The 16565-nt window shown below is 43.1% G+C and overlaps 1 protein-coding gene across 2 annotated transcripts; it reads right to left on the bottom strand.

The window, feature by feature from the left end:
- Positions 1-983: 983 nt before the first annotated feature.
- On the bottom strand, positions 984-15606 carry ARRDC3 (arrestin domain containing 3). 2 transcript variants are annotated; one of them, XM_074855403.1, is made up of 8 exons: positions 14942-15604; positions 11451-11532; positions 8733-8880; positions 7377-7479; positions 6729-6985; positions 6121-6283; positions 5178-5332; positions 984-3762 (listed from the first exon to the last, which is right to left on the bottom strand). In XM_074855403.1, exons 1-8 carry the CDS (start codon positions 15219-15221, stop codon positions 3706-3708), a joined length of 1245 nt encoding a protein of 414 aa, XP_074711504.1. In that variant the 5' UTR covers positions 15222-15604; the 3' UTR covers positions 984-3705. The 2 variants fall into 2 exon arrangements, with proteins under 2 accessions (XP_074711504.1, XP_074711505.1); XM_074855404.1 differs by lacking the exon at positions 5178-5332 and having other exon boundaries at positions 14942-15606.
- Between the last annotated feature and the right edge of the window lie 959 nt (positions 15607-16565).

The raw sequence follows: 16565 nt of genomic DNA, 5'->3' as shown, positions 1-16565 counted from the left end.
CATTAATGGAACGTGTATGCTTACTAGTCAAAGATGTAGTTTAGACACAATATAATGAGCAGGGAGGATGAAATGGTGAGAGAATGTGTCCAACTTCCCTTGCTCAGCCTCGTTCAAGGCCAAGAACCCAAGAGTTTGGCCTCATTAGAAACTCCCTTGGTTCTCCCCCCCAGCCCTAGCCAGGCTTTGGGTGGAATCCAACAGGAGGATGAAACCAGATGTTTCCGCTCAAAACAAAGGTGCAAGTCTTTCTGGCTTGCTGATTTTTGGGTATATAAGGCTGGACCCGCTCTCAGTGACTTTGGATGCCTCACCTACGGATGGACGCATTGTGTAGGACTTCCCACTTGCCGGGAAAGGTTCTCCAAATCCTCACTGTAACTGGGGCTGCCCAGCACCTGCAGATCTGGATGTCAGTGATGTATGAAAATGGGGATGTATCTTTCTTAAATCACTCTTCTCCCCGTCATGTAGTAATTAGGTGCGTTATCCTGCTTAACTGTATGTAGTAAGTGTACTATTCTGTATTTTTCTGCTTATTTTCTGTATTAGTCATATCCTTTAATTATTAACAGTAAAATCACCCTACTCTGGTGTCTGAATTTAATTGGCGTCCTTGATCAGCAGAACACCTTTATGTTTCTTACTGGTTTGAACCAGAAGTTGGGCAAAAATTATTAACAGCGTTATTAATAGGGCGGTGGGAAGAGCCTAAAAAAGTCTGCCTGGATTCTCCATCATTAACAAACTCGGAATTTTTTCAGCTGCACAGGGTATGCTGAAGTACGATGCTCCTGCGGGGTGCTGGGACTGTGACAGTATGGGGCTGTACACTTCTAGACAGTTTTTTCCCTATTTTGAGACAAGTAGTTCACATGTTGCTGTAGTATTCCCCCTGTTAGGCGATCCTTGCGGTTATTGTTTTATACACAGACGTGCTTTGAATATTCAGGTCATGTGTAATAAGTTATGACATTTAAAGCTTTTTTTTTTTTACAAAAGTTTATTTTCCACAAGGAAGAGCAATAGGAAAAATTAAACTGTTTTCCACATATTGTTTTCTTGAAACAGAGTCTACAAGGACATATTCAGCACCAAAACTAAAAACAAAAAAAAGTACAAACAGCCATAGAATATAATCTATAAAGCAAACATTTAATATTGCACTTTGTTTCGCTAATGTTTGGATTTTACTTACTTTTTCCTAATTCAGATCAGAATTCTATATCAAATACTGGGCTACAGCTGTGAACCTCATGTTTTATAACGCTGAGAATTGACCAATACTTGTGGAAGAATAATGCCTCTGAACAACTGACAATGCAATTTAAACTGTAAGTCTTTATTTGATAAGGATATAGAATTTTTTACCTTAATCACAAAAGCTGTGATGCCATGTCAATTATTACAATATTGGTCAATCCTTTGTATGCGATTTTCCATTATATTGTGATAAGTACTTTAATGCTATGTATATCAGCAATTGTTCCCTAGTCTGTTAAAGTAACAAAAAAGGAAAAAAAAGTAAAACCACCAAATGCCCTTTTATGCCAACGATCCCATCAGCTTTTAAAATTGTCTGGTTGGAGAGGGTAGAGGGAAGGGACATTCACAAAATTGGCCTAATAACGTAAGACATCACCCACTTTCCTTGCCGTCCAATATTCTTGCCAAAAGCCCAAGTCTTTTAACTGAATCACTTAAAACGCGACTCATTTTATCACCCTGTTGTCGCTTTTGAAACATGAATTACCGTTCATGTTCTTGTGAAGGCCACTTATGGAAAAGCCTACTTTTGTCGCATTTATGAAGCCTTAAAAACAAGGCAGAGGTTTGTTTTTTTTTCCAGGAGCACCACGCAGGCAGGCCAGCCTCCCCTCTCCCGCTCCCTTCCGAGCTGTTTTATTGCACAAGGAGATCAATTCTCGATGGATTGCATCATGATTTAACTCCCAACACCAGAAGCGCGTTCCCTTTTGTCAACAGCCTGTGTTACATGGTTTCTGAAAAAGGAAAAGTTGACTTTTGTGGTCAATCTCTAGCATGCAAGTGCTGGTATTTCATCTAGCGGCTCCACTGCACTCCTCTTCCTTGGGGCACCCTCAAGGGTGAGCGCTGTTTCCACAGCTTTTCTTGCTTTCTGAATGAGGACAGGGTGAAATCCACCCTTCCATCTTGTTTTAAAGCTCTTGAGAGAGTACCACGGAAGATGCAACTCTAGCTAACCAGTATCTGAGCATGGCTGGTTAACACTGATCTTGCCCAGTTTAATTATATGTCTAGTCTCGCTATTTTTACAGTATCATAAACCCTGAAGATAATACAAAGTGCACAAACTGAGCTCTTAGCAGAGTCCAAGCTTTTTCTGCAGTCTGAAATATACTTTCAACTAGAGACTCATTACATATAGAATTTTTGGTGATTAGGTAACTATATATAAAAATAAATTTACTTTCCCTTCCCATCCCTACTACTTGAGATACCAATCTGTCTATAAAACCTAGACAGTGTATGACTATTTCCTTTTAAAATTCTTTTGAGGTTGAGCTGGTGTCTGCTGGTGCTGCTGTTATATGTGCCTTGGTTTTTCATTTTTTTTTTTTTTTAAAGCTTCACAACTTGAACATCTTTTTTTGTAACGTAGAAAAAGAAACGGGAATGATGGTGGGTTTTGTAACTTTTGTGTATGTCCCTATTCTAGATCCCCCTCTCAAAGAACAAAAACAAAACACAAACACAAAAAAAAACAAAAAAAAAGAAGTAACTCAACAGTGCAACGTAACAAAACAAATAGCATTCCAACAGTTTGGCAAGTGATGAGTTCACCTGAGATTAAGTGATTTTTAGGCAGTCTGTAACAAAATGCTGCTTTGCGAGAATAGTAGAAAGGCAACAAATTCTTAAAGGAAATCAAGAAGTTATACAATCTTGATGGAAGTCTATTAAGTTTCTTTCTACAAACTCTGCACCCCCCACCCCATCCCCATATCTGTTGCTTGTCTACTACAGTAGGCTGCAAAACATACAGCAAGAAGGATTGGCTTGAAGGCATTTGATGTTTGTAAATAAATCCACAATAGGATCCAAGCTGAAGAGGTGATACATGATCAGCCTACTAGGACAATTCTGAGCATGTGCATATGCAGGTAAAGTCCAGGCTACATTAAATTAAAAAAAGGAAAAAGTCAGTGCATTTGTCAAAGTCTGTTGCTTTTTTTTTTTTTTTTGCCAAAGCTTTCCTTTGCTCCTTACTGTGCGGACCACAAACAAATTAAGAGGAGGGGTAACAACAGTCCGGCATAAAGGAGAAAAAAGCTGTAGTGACACTGAACCGCACAACGTAAGCAATGAGCATGTGCAAATTTCCAAATCATAAGAGGAAGACTTCCCTCTCTTACAATGTGGTTTGAGTGTTTGACACACATGACTGTAGGTTAGTAAGGCTGCTCCTAGTATGTGCCAGTATTTAAGGGGGGGAAAAAAAGAGAAAAAATAAAGAGCTCAGGTCTTCAAGCATGTGGAGCAGTCCTACAATGTTACTGTAGGCTTCAAAGCACGATCACAGGTTGTTTTCATGTATTCACCATACAGGCAAGAGCAAAACCACTTCCTTTGAAAGCGTGTCTCCACAATGACGCCCTGACCTTCAACACGGCAGGTATGATTCAAAACCCAAGTGAAGTCAGCTCTTTAGGATAGATTCCTTCAACGAGAGGGGCAAGATGGTCTGTCATCTGTGGGCCGATCTGGGTTTGGATCAATCTAACCAAAAGAGGAAAAAAAAAACCAAACACAAGGCATTTTTAGAGTCAGTTACTAGAAACAGACCAAACAAAAACCTGACCAGAACTGGCAAGTCTAAGGCAATCATAGAAATAAATGGCATTCCCAATCCAAAGGTTGTTCAAATAAATGAAAAACTTCTAGTCAATCAGACAAAACTTTGAGGAGAAATTAGTAACCAGGTATAGTGGAAAAATGTGAACTACAGGCTGATGGTAATTTAAGGGTAAGCATGACGAACTAATGAAAAACTTGAAGAAATCTGCTTTAGTAGCACAGAAGTCTTCTGATTTATTGTACACTAAGACGACAACTTTACTCCATCACTAAAAACGTAACTTGAAAAATATTTCAGAAGGCATTTTGCTTCCAAAACACAAAGTTATCAGTAAAGAGTCACTCTACTTTTAATTTACAAGTAATTAATCCTCAAACACTCCATGAAACGTGTTACAGGTTCACATGTTCCACACCTTATCCCTTCCTTTCTACAAAAGGAAGAAGGGGAATAACCTGCTAACTTAGGTCCCCAAAACTGGATATGGGAAGAACAGATGAAGTGTACAGTATAGTCAACATTCTTATCAGTTAATTTCATACAACCATTTTTTGAGGACAAAAACGGCTTCTTTCTCAATCTTTAAGTATGTAACATGAAAAGGACTTGAGTTGTATTCTACGGTTAAGCAACAACACAGTCCTCAGAAGAGTCTCCAGCACACAAAAGCCATGCCCCCTCTCTGCCCAGAGAACAGCAGATTAATGTTTCAAGAAAAGAAACGAAACAAAATCAGTGGGTAAATTCAGGCAAGATTTAGCCAAAGGACACTTTTTTTTAAACTTTTGTCCTGTGCCACTGCTTTATCCTGAAAAATACAAAACATGGAAAGCTCTTGAAGTTCCATCAGTTACTGAGTGGCTTTCATGGAACTAAAAATGCAGGCATAAGTGCTGGAGAACTGAGAAACCCAAGTCAGAAAATACCCTTTGTGACTTCTCTACATGGAACTTCTGAAACGACAACTAGCAGAAGCAAAAACACAGAGCAGTTTTGGAAAGAAGTAGAGCTGAAAAACATGGTGTGCATCTGTAGACCCAAACCATTGGTGTTAGCCAATTAACCAAACACAGCTAATCCAAGTTTTTAATCATCAGGTTGCTAAGAGGGTACACAACAGTTTGGAAATTTCTATAAAGCATCAGGATTGTGAAGAATCCTGAAAGCTATCTGATGCAATCCACCTGCAGTTTGCTAAAATGAAGTCGCCTTATCCCCTGTGCATCATTTTAATGATGATTTTTAGGAAGGAGGAACAGCTTCCTACATTTATGGCACAAGACAGAATTCAGAAAAAACAGTGAATTAATCACCATATTCTGTCTGAGGTACCTACTTCTGAATAGAGGGGTGGAGGCAGAAAACGGAACTCCTGGATGTATGCAAACAATGGTCCTGGAAGCGCTCTCTCAAAGTCATCACAAGCACCTATGGGTGCAAGGCTGGACTGTCTTTGTTCCTCTGTGACCACTTCTGCATAGCTAGGAGGTGCTGCAGGGAAAAGGCACACGCAGTTCCACCAACAAGTTCTTACGCAGGTGAAAATATAGAACATGACAGATGTTAAAACTTTCATCATCATAAAGTAAAGGACTTCAGTGACTTTTTAGCAGTTGTTGAGCATGTCAGGCATGGTAGGTTGTTTTGTTTTCCTTCGAGATCGTGCTCAAATCCAAGAGCAGACCAACCACTGCTTATTGTGGCTTTATAATTTAAAGCATCCCCAGAATACTGAATTTCTGTAGGTATGATAGAACATTGCATTCCTCTGTGCTCCACAAATTCAAGCCCAGGATTCGTACACAAAAAAGGCATGTTTATTAGATTATGTGACAGAGGGAAGGAGACACAGAGGTTCTCCTCCAACAAGAGATGCCCCACTAAAATGAATTACATTCTCTTTTCACAAAGCCTTGGCTACTAAGGCTGGTAAAGGACACCGTAAACTGACGCTACCACAACGCCTCGTAACCAAGGATGCGATTGGGATGCTGGAGGCAGGATGGATTTTGCATGGGTAACAGTGCCATCCTGCACTCTCACTTGTGCCAGCTCCCAAGCAGCTGGATTTCACCACTGGCCTGTGAGAGGAAAGCAGGGAGAGAATCCTCCTCTTCTCCAGAGGACAAGCAGGTGGTAAGGAAACATCCACAAGGGACTTCCTGTGGCCTTTATTACGAAGGATGTAATTTGGGTCTGTTTGCACGACAGCCATGAATAAAGCAGACAAAAATGAAGACAGACTAGGAAGATGATTGGGATTTGCATTCTCAAATTACCTTCTGGTCTTTCAGGCAGCGTCAGACCGAGCCAATTCATGTTCATGCTACACTGGCTGCTCACACTTGATGTTCTGCTACCAAATGGGTGTAGAGGAATGGTACCAACAACCAGTGGTAAGTTAAGGAATAAATCCATGGCACCTGGAATATCAACATACACCTAAAGAACAACAACAAGACATGTATGATTAAAATGCAGGTTCATATGAGCACTTCGTAATTATTAGACTTTGTAACTATCAGGTTAGATTGAATTCTCTATCCATGGAGTGTTCCACAAGGAACTTAAGTTTCTCATTGTTAGTTTTAGGGTCAATGCCGCGATGGGAGACAAAAAGCTCCCCGAGTCAGAACCAACTCGGGATTCTTAACATGAGCCCTCACGTGGAAATGTCACCTACTCGTAACAACGTTTGCTTAGCTGGCACACAACTGTCTTAAGAACATGCGTGACTTAAACTGAGTTTAGTCACAGAACTCCTGTCAGGAGGCTAATCCCAGTATATGCATTACTTTTGTAATCAGCTGGCACAGAATGCTTTGCTAGCCATTGCAAGAACGATGGAAACTACTCATGCTCAAGTGAAACAGACCACCCAACGTACCATCAGTGAATACTCCACACGGATTATGCTACAGTCCAGGATTGAAGGGGAAACAGGTGGAATCTTCAACTGTTTGCCATTCCAGGTTTCTGTTTTGCCAGATGACAAGGATTCCCCACGCAGGTTGGCAACAAGCTGTTTGACTTCCTTCATTTTCCCTTTGGCATAAAATGCCTGCGTTTGGTAAATGGCTGCCTTTGGCACCACCACACGGGAAGAGCAGTTCTCAATCTCAGCAAAGATCTGAATTGATTCACCTGAAACAAAACAGAATTTCATGTTCTCTTTACATTTGCAAGGCAGCTTAAGCCAATTGCCACATTCTGTGTATAATGCACCGGGTACTGCTAGCAATGCTCTACCTCAAAAAACATCCACTGATGCAAACAGGAATAGGATCACCAGGAGCTGATCTCAAAGAAAGATGTACAGATCTAATAGGAGCAGGTGTCCTTTGACAATCTGGAGAGCCAGCCAGCGTAAGTGAGCAACATTAGTCGCAGTTAAGAAAACAGCAAGAAGACTGCTGAATGCAGACTGAGGTGATAAGAATAGTTTAAATATTTCATTTATATAAAAGCACCAAGTACAAACTGTCATTTTAAAAAGGAAGGAAAAACATTTCCTAGAATTACTTCTGTTACGTACCTGGGGTGTAGCCCTTCCTTTCAATTTTGGCACTTAAGGATATTGGGCCTGAGGTACAAAACCAACAACAAAGAGTCTTTTCTTTTGTGCCTGCTTGGGGTGACTGCAAAAAAAGAACAACATTGCCCATTTAATTAAGAGTTCCATGAATGTCTTCATCTATTTGAATCGACACAGAAAATTTTCCTAATGTACTTAATTATGCATTTTGATAAACACAGACAGTTTTATTTAGAGGAAGAACTCAAGCAGGTTCAATGGCACTATGAGATAAGGTTGATTCTAATCCTTTTACCCATTAACACTGCTTTTGCTGCTACACTTCATACTACAGTCACACTTAGAACAGCTTTTATACTTAAATACTGTGTAACTTGAGAAAAGGCTTTATAGCCTACATATCCCACCATCTTATTGGCAGAGCTTTTAATTCTTCAGTAAACTAGAAGATCTTTCCAACACGCTGTATTTCAGAAACAATAACTAAGCTAAAGTACTGTAACCTTGACTCCTGCTATTTCCTCTGTTTCAAAATGATCTCGTTTCATCTATATTAAACAGACTTTGTTATTTTACACAGTATCAGGATTTAGGACTTGATCCAAAGACCATTAAAATCAAAATGGGAGTCCTTTGATTTTAATGGAATTTGTGCAAGGCCAACATCCCTTTGCAAGTCTGATGAAATTTTCACCCATACACACAAGAAACCTATTTCAATGGACTTTGAGGGTTCCCCCCCCCCCACCCCCTCCATAGCTTAGGATTTGAGGAAGAGGAAGAAAAACACAAGAGGAATTTTAGGCCAGATTGAAATCAAATCGTCATTGAAAGCAGTTGTGATACTGAAGTTATTTCAATGAAATGACATTTCAGAAAAAGACTACAGAATTGTGATAATTTCTCCCCATTGGTAGAAAACCATCCATATGGAAATTATCAATTATGCACATCAGCACATCTTTTACTTTGCATTTTTAAGTTAGCAGACTCTCACTATAATATTCTTTTAAAGTTCCACTGTTCCTTCCACAGATTGTTCTTTATTCAAAAATCAAAGGGGAACAGTTCTCAAAATTTTCCTTCTTAGTGACATTTCACAATTTAGTATTACCGATTTAAACTGACAAAGCCATTTTACATATCTTAAAAGCGGAGCAACTCCAAGTACAGGAAAACATAGCTTTCAAAATACCAGTAGTCACAGAGTTGCTGAACTGATGTAATACTTAGAAGATCAGCTGTAACTAAACTAGGGAATAAATAATAGGTAAAACTAGATGTGGATATTGTTTCAGTTATTATACTTTATTTTTATGCCAGAAACAAAGAGTGAGTAATTCTGTCAATTCTTACCAGTAATGAAGGAGTGTTGATATCTATATGTTCAAAGACTGTAAATTCCTTCTTTAATTTTACTGGTAGAAACCAAGGCCTATGCAATTCGGCTTTCACCCAATAGCGCACACTGCCATGTCTGCCTTCGAATGAGGTAGCAAGTGGTCTGTGCAGGACACAAATGTCAAAATTGAGTAAAGTCTGTCTAATAATGACACAATTGATCAGATCAGGGATTAGTATCTAGAACTGCATTTTTAATGCACTGTAGCATTTAATACAGCGTAACTTATTTGCAAAGTTTCCATATCTCAGAATAATTCAAGATTAAAGGCGGGAGAAAAAATCATCTCCAATTCATCCTACTGTAGTTTTGCATAGATTTTAAGAATCAATTAAAGAATTGTACTAGAAAATGCCAGGAGAGTACACATTTCCTTTAAACTGAAGAGGCCACTTTCATGTCTAGAGTAAAGCATGCCTTTTTAAGGCCAAATTAAAACTACCAACTTAAACTTAGCATTAGTGTCAACCAGTCAGTGCCAGGTTAACGGTTGGACTAGATGATCTTCAAGGTCCCTTCCAACCTAGATGATTCTGTGATTCTGCGAATTACTGGTTCAGATACTGTATTTTGTAAATCATGGTCTACTGTTTACTTGACTGGTTATCTCAATGTCAATAGACTGATTTTAGCTGTAACTCAGCAATTCTGTAGTTTCGCCTTAAGCAGAGTAAATATTTCAATTTAGAGTTCTGAAGAGAGAGGCTACTTTAAGTACCTTCTAGTTTTCCTCTACTCTGATGAGACCAGCTTAAAACATCTGTATAATGTACAGATGCATATGTGTAATATATATATAAAAATAATCAAGACTATCTGCTCTTAAATTTGACACATGAAAGAAGTCCTTTTTGTGAGGAGGAAAAACGATGTGCAAAGGATCTCCAAGCCTTTCAGCATCACCTTTTTTATCCTGTAACATCACAAGCTGAAAGACAAAAGATTTTTACATTCCAGTTACTTCCAATTAACAGTAGTTTTCCATAACTTATTTTCTCCTTAATTTTATACAAGTATTTTTTTCTATTTCACTATGTTTTGAACACTGTAATATATAAACTAAAAATAAATTATTCGCTAAGTTTCTGCATCTTCCATGGTGAATAAATAATACTAGCCATGCTAGTACTTTTCAGTTACAGGTTTGACTTCTCTATTTGCACATCTGAAATGTTTATTTTTCCCCCCTAATAATCCAAATTAAAGGATTCTCTAATGGGTCTTCAACGTTTCATACTGCCCCATATTCTTTATGGCAATAATCAGTAAGGCCAGTGTGTCTTCTTTCTTTCCACTGCTGCTCTGCAGTTTTAAGCAAATTTTGGAAGTATTCTATGGACACAAAACAACAAATAAGTAGGCAGCATTGAACTTCAGGCTTTTAATACCAGCCTTTGTTTTCTCAGTATTATCAACAGCTGGTTTCACAGAAATTCTTTCATGTCACTTAAAAAGAAGCTGTGTTTTGACCAACTCTTGTGATATTTCTAGCTATCTGCTTCACTTCAAGCTAAGCATTTCATGTTCACATATAATGTTTTGGTTTTTTTCAGATTTATATGCCCCTTCCAACTTAGGGGAAGATCAGTATTAGCCTTCTTTTTGTAGTTGAGAAATGCCAAGGTGTCTTTAAAAATCTCCATGTACACAGTTCTTCTCCACTGTTCCACTAAGACCTACTGTAAAGTCCCACGCTGTTCACTCTGAAGCAGACCTGTAAAAGCATTTATCATCCGCAGGTTCTGCTAAAACCAGCACCTCTAGTAAACAGATGGTTTATTAGCTTTAATATTAGGTACTGAGCTATTTCACATCACACACTGACAATTTTTTTTTCAACCTTTATGACTTCACTGCTTGCCTTTTACAGCAGAAGGCTCCTTTTTCCATCCATGTCAAGACTCCCTCTGTTCCTGTGTATTTAAATTTTATTACAACTTGTATTTTTAGTAAATTTTCATATTGGTAACTCTTCTAGGTATCAATCTTCCATTCACAACGTCTACATTACACATTTCAGACTCAGGGCGAGGGAACAATATCTTAACATTTCTACTCTCACTCTTGCTTCACCACTAATTTCTGAGACAAATGGGATTAGGGATGGGAATTCTTCTTGCTTCATCCACCCATCCTCCTGCTTATTTCCACCCAGCCTTTCCACTAAAAGGCCAGCCTGGGTACGTGCACCCTAAAGGAGAACCACCTCCTCTTTTGTTCAAACACAGTTAAACTTGCTACCTCTGTTCCAGACTGAGCCCAGACAATTCAGCTCTGATCTTATCTCTAGTTCTGCTGGTCTGCATGGCTCCAGTAAACTGCTGGTTGGGTTAGAAGGTACCTTAGCCACTCTGTCAGTACTCCAGTCAGGGTTTAAATTCTTCTCCCTCCCCTTGGGAAGCGGTAAAATATGCGAAGACCTAATGAGTCAGTAGGACTTGGTCAAAAGAAACTGGGCAGCAATGAGCTCCAGTTTTGTTGAAATGAGGAGAAAAAAAAAGGAAGCGTGTACCGGTTTAAAAGCAACCTCTTCAGTTTAATGAGATTATGTCCTCCGGTGCATGTCAGAGCACAATTCCTACTACCATTGAAAAGGTTTCCCCTCCACCCACAGCAGGAGTTTGGCTCAGGCGGGTGGGCAGCAGGGCCCAGGACTGTGTGCAGGCACTTACGTCTGTGGAAGCTCGAAGCTGAATGCATATTCATGCCTTCCCGAATGGATGGTGTGGAGGCCTTCTTCTGAATTGTCATCGTCTAGGAGGGAGAAAAAAACCAACATGCTATTCCACCTGCACAGGTTTTATACATTACATGAGCTTCTTTACCAGAACAAAAGGGATTTACACACTCATTACAGCACTTTAGAACGTGGTGTCCCAGGAACAAGGGTCTCAGGTCCATCCGTATTATCTGCTGGATGCAGGGACAAATCTTACCTACAGTAGGGTAGGCGAAATCACCAGATTCACCTTCCACAGCAGAAAAAGTTAACTTGTTTTAATTTAGAATCCTGCCTCTGAGTACTGACACAGTTGCAACTGCTGCCATTTCAAGGCCTGCCTGCAAGACCTGTAATGGAAATCAGGCTTTCCACTGCGATTCCTCATTAAAACTGAGCAGAGATGGCTCTTTAACAGCATTAAACAGTCTGCACAAAGTCTGCTGTGTAAGATTAAATTTAGTAATTCGGCTTCCTTTTATCTCCTGCCTGGCAACAGTGTCCAGAAATTAATCACCAAAAAAATGAGGGGGAGAAAAAAAAAAGAAAAGGTGTACAAGCACCACCTGGAAAGTACCAGACAAATTCACGGGCACAGAAAACGGCAAGCTGCCCGATTAACACGGTCTACAGCTAAACTTTTTATTTTTTTGATAGGTTCACTTGATCTTGCTTAAGACAGCAAGACCACGATATTTTCTGGTCACACCAAGAAAGCCAACCTTTGTTTATGGTCATGATTTCTTTAAACGCTGCATGAAATTCGCAGTTTATTCTGACGTAATTACCATAAACCCAGAAAAATGCTGACTGCATCAAAATAGAAAGTTGAGAGAAAAATAACTGAGCATCTTGCGCATAAAAAGCGCTGGAATAATAAAAGGGGATATAGCAAGACAATGAGAAAGGCGACCAATTATATTTAATGGTCTGGAGCATTAATGGAGACGCACAGGAGGATTTTAAGTTCCCATTGTCCTGCAGAAATGCCCATGCTCCCCTTCCTACAGTGCACGGCAAGGGCCAAAAATCTTTTTTTTTTTTTTTAAAAAAAGGAATAGAACAATACAAAAAGAGCCCACCGGCAAGTTATCGACACAAACGCACCTTCAGTGCGCAACATCAACAAAATAAATGCCAGGAAAACGCGCCGAACGGGCGCGTATCAGCGCGAGGGTGGGCTTTTCCTTTCTGAGGAATATTTTTTTTGGGGGGGGGGGGGGGGGGGGGGGGGGGCAGGGAGGAAGGTGGGTTTGAGAGAAAAGGCGAGCGCTGCTTTTCGGTTGCGGCTCTTATTTCCCAGCACGGCGATCTCTCCTCCTCACGAAATAGTTCCCGTCCTGCCTCCCCCCCCCCCCCCCCCCGCCTCCTTCTCCTCCTCCTCCCTTTCTGCCAGCTCAGCAGTCCCGCCGAGCCGGGCGGCCGCTGTGGTAAACAAGTGCTGAGCTGTCAATCAGGGGCCAGGCTGGAGCAGGAGCGGACCGGCCTAAACCGGCGCGAGCGGATCCCCAGCCCGCCCGCCTCATATACATACGATATACGTTACACCCGCCGCATTCGCTCAGCAGATCCGCTCCCCGCCGGCCGAGGGAGGGAGGGAAGAAAAGGCGGGGCGACCCGCGCTCGCCTTCCGCCGAGACACCCCCCGCCCCCCTCCCCTCACAGGGGGTTATCGGGGTGGCGACGTGACAGGCCGCAGGGGCGGCCCGCCCGCCCTCAGCGAGGGGCTTCCCGCCGCCACAGCGGTGAGGGGAGCGCAACCCCCCCCCCCCCCCCCCCCCGTGAGGGAACCTGCTCCTTCACCCCGCCGCTCCACCAATCAGCGGCGGGCATCGCCTTAGCAACAGGCCAACAAACGATGGGCGGCCAATCAGGAAGAGGGCGGGGGGCGTGGCCAGCGCGGGGGAGCGGTGCCCCGGGGCAGTCATTGAAACTCGGCCGCGGGCGCCGGACGCGGCTCCGCGGGTCCGTCCACCACCCCCAGCACCTCCCACGCGTGGGCACGACCCCCGCCACCAAACCCCCCCTCCTCCTCAAAACGGGAGGCCGGTGCGTCCCCGCACACACCGCACTCCCCTTGTCACCCGCCGCGACCCGCCGGTGCGTGAAGTTTCGCTCGGGCGAGTCCAAAGCCGGCGGCCGAGAAGGGGGGTGGTGGTTGAGCCGCGAGTCACCTCGTTAGCGCGCTGCGCACGAGGGATTAATTAAAAGAATAAATACACACACACGCACAGCCCCCCAGCTCCGCCACAGCGTTAATTTCAGAAATGCTTGGTAATCGGCTCGGTGCCGCCTCTTCTTCAAAAATCATCCCTCCTCCCCCAAAGGAAGGGGAAATATCCTACCCCTGCAGAAAATATGATGCATATTTTGTTAAAAAAAAAAAGCAAGCAGCACCACAATTACATAACCCGTTTTTAACACTATTTTCTTGTGCTAAGGAATTAAGTCATCGCCACCACCTGACGCGTGCGGCCAATCTGCGCGGAGCACACCCCCCCCCCCCCCCTCCGACCGGTCCCAAACAGGATTGAACCGCTTCGAACAAAGGCTGCGAACTTCGGGGAAAAAAAAAAAACCAAACCCCCCCCAGCCAACCCCCCCCGGCCCTTTCAGTCTGACGGAGAGGGGGTCTGCCGACGGGGGGTGCACCCCTCGGCGTGGGGATACCCCACGGGGTGGGGGGGGCAGAAGGTCCTCGCCTCCCCGTTTTTGGGAGGGATGCTCGCATTAAGCGACCCCCTCCCCAAACTTGCTCCCCCAGCGCGGCTTTTTGGACAGATCTTTACATCGGGGTGTCCACCAACGAAATTAAAGGGGGAAAAAGGCTAAAAAAAAAAGGAAACAGGGAAAAAAAAAATTACACGTGGGGTGGCGATAGCATATGTCAAAATAAGCCACGGGGAATCTTTTATCTGCCAAGAAAGAGCCATCCTTACAAAAAATCATCACATTATCGGCCCGAAAAGCAGAACCCCGGTGTGTCAAAAAGTCTAGTTTTAGGCTTTCATTGTGTTTCAGGATTTGCCAGGATGCTGCCGATGTAGTCGTTTACTGCCTCCCTGGCTTTGATTTTATCGCTCTTCTCGCCACGGAGGGGCAAATCCTGCTAGTATTACAAAAGAACAAAAAACCGAAGCGGTCATGCATTTAAAAAGAAATAGAAGTATCGATAAACGTCTGTGTTGAAGGGCAGGTATTTCAACACAGCCCTGCTTGCAGGCACTTTGCAGATGCATCCCCTGCAGCTTTAACATCAAGGTCCATCACCCCGGCACGTCCCGCTCTTCAACTGCGAATTGCATCCATTTTAAAAGAAAAAACAAAAAAAACCAAAAAAAACCCCAGGGATAAAGCGAGACGATGCAAAGATGCCCCCTTTTCCCCAGAAAAAAAAAAATAATAAAATAAAAAATTAAAAGCATGATGAAGGGAAAGGCTTACCTCTCTCGTGGCCAACCAGGATGTCCTTATGGTTAAAATACTCTACTTCTTCGGTGTAGTTCTGTGTGTAGGCAGTGTTGGATCCGGCGTTTCTCGATTCAGTCCAACGCACTTTCGCGTGTCCCCTTGCGTGAATTTTGAGAGATTTCACTCTAATTTCCCCCGTTACTTCTAAATTGACCCTTCCTGAGACTGTGTCCCCGCTGGAGTAGACGGGGACATTGCTGTCATTCAGACAGTCAAAGCTTATTGTCAAACTCTTCACCTTCCCCAGCACCATGGTTTTATTTTTTAATAGCAAAGTGTAGAAAAATAGACTGTAAGAAAAAAAAAAAAAAAAGAGGAAAAGAAAAAAAAAAAAAAAAAGCCAAAACCCCTTCAGGCGGTTGTGGCGGCGCTTTCCCTACAGCCGGCTCATGGGGACGGCGGGGAGCCCCGGCCGCGGCCCGGGGGCAGCGCTGCTGCCGCCGCTGCGCTCCCCACAAAGGCGCTGCCGGGGCCACCGCCAGACCCGCCTTATAAGCCCGGGGACAAACAAGACCCAGCGCGCATGCGCAGCACCCGCCCCCCTGCCACGCCACGCCCCCGCCACGCCCCGAGCCCCGCTGCTGCGGAGTTCGGGGGAGTGGGACACGAAACATGACACGACGGCGACGAGACCCCCGTGACACTTTTAGGTACACAAAGTGAGATAGCTGCCCACCTCCACCCACCCCCACCCCCGGTTGGGGATTTTGTTGGTTTTTGGTTTTTTTTTTCCCCACCCCCGTGGTGCCATTTTTTGGGGGTAAAAGCGCTGGGTTCAGTGAATTGAATTCTTGCAGAGTCCCCTCCCCAGTGACACAAGGTTTTCAGCGGGAGATGTGATGGTGGTGGGGAACCGTCCCCACAGCCGCCTTTGCACAGAGATGCACAGCCAAAACTTTAGACCCAACACTTTAAAGTTTTCAGAGCGTGTGCCTCTATCTACTCTTTTTCTCAAGTAAAAAAATATCTCCTCTCTCCCTTGACCTGACACCTGGCGGAGGTTCTCATCCTTTTTTATGACTGGAGATGTTCCTCAGTGTCCTGCGAGCGCCTTAGGACTTTTTATGTTTTTGCACCATCTTGTGGTAAACGTTCATACTTCCTTAGACAGAACCATAGAATCATTGGAAAAGACGTTGAAGACCATCGAGTCCAACCGTAAAAAGATAACTTGCAAGAGAAGCAGAGGCGTTTTAATTCCTCTCCTACTAATGCTTCTCCTGTTGCTGTCATGTCTTTAGATTCCGTCGGTCTCATGCATGTGTGGATTTACACGTTTTGCCTCTTTTCTATGATTTAGAAGATAACCGTGTCCCTCGTGATTCATAGAAACCGCAAAGCCGTGGTCTGCAGTTGCTGCAGGACATGTGAAAGCTGGGATGCAGCTTCCATCCACAGAGCTCAGGCCACAGCTCCTGTCCTTCCAGTTCTGGGTTGGTTGTCCCCATCCACCTCTCTCAGGGCAAATCTAAAGAGAGGATGAAGAGCACGGAAGCTGCCTTTTCTGGGAAGCTGAAGACACATATTTTGTGAGCCCAGTGGATATTCATGTGGATTTTTTTTCTTTTTTGTATCTACATAGATAGGGAAGGTGACC

The sequence above is a fragment of the Strix uralensis genome, chromosome Z (assembly GCF_047716275.1).
Source record: "Strix uralensis isolate ZFMK-TIS-50842 chromosome Z, bStrUra1, whole genome shotgun sequence".
Taxonomy (NCBI): Eukaryota; Metazoa; Chordata; class Aves; order Strigiformes; family Strigidae; genus Strix; species Strix uralensis.
The sequence above is the reverse complement of the archived record's forward strand: the minus strand, read 5'-3'. Positions and strand labels throughout refer to the sequence as shown.

What these genes read in the sequence shown, in the direction of transcription:
- ARRDC3 (XM_074855403.1), bottom strand. Translation starts at nt 15,221, where the DNA reads ATGGTGCTGGGGAAGGTGAAGAGTTTGACAATAAGCTTTGACTGTCTG. An exon ending in CCTGGTTGGCCACGAGAGAG is followed by an intron (nt 11,533 to 14,941) that starts GTAAGCCTTTCC and finishes TCTCCCTCCTAG; the next exon opens with ACGATGACAATTCAGAAGAA. An exon ending in GCTGCCTGAAAGACCAGAAG is followed by an intron (nt 5,333 to 6,120) that starts GTAATTTGAGAA and finishes TTTTCCCTGCAG; the next exon opens with CACCTCCTAGCTATGCAGAA.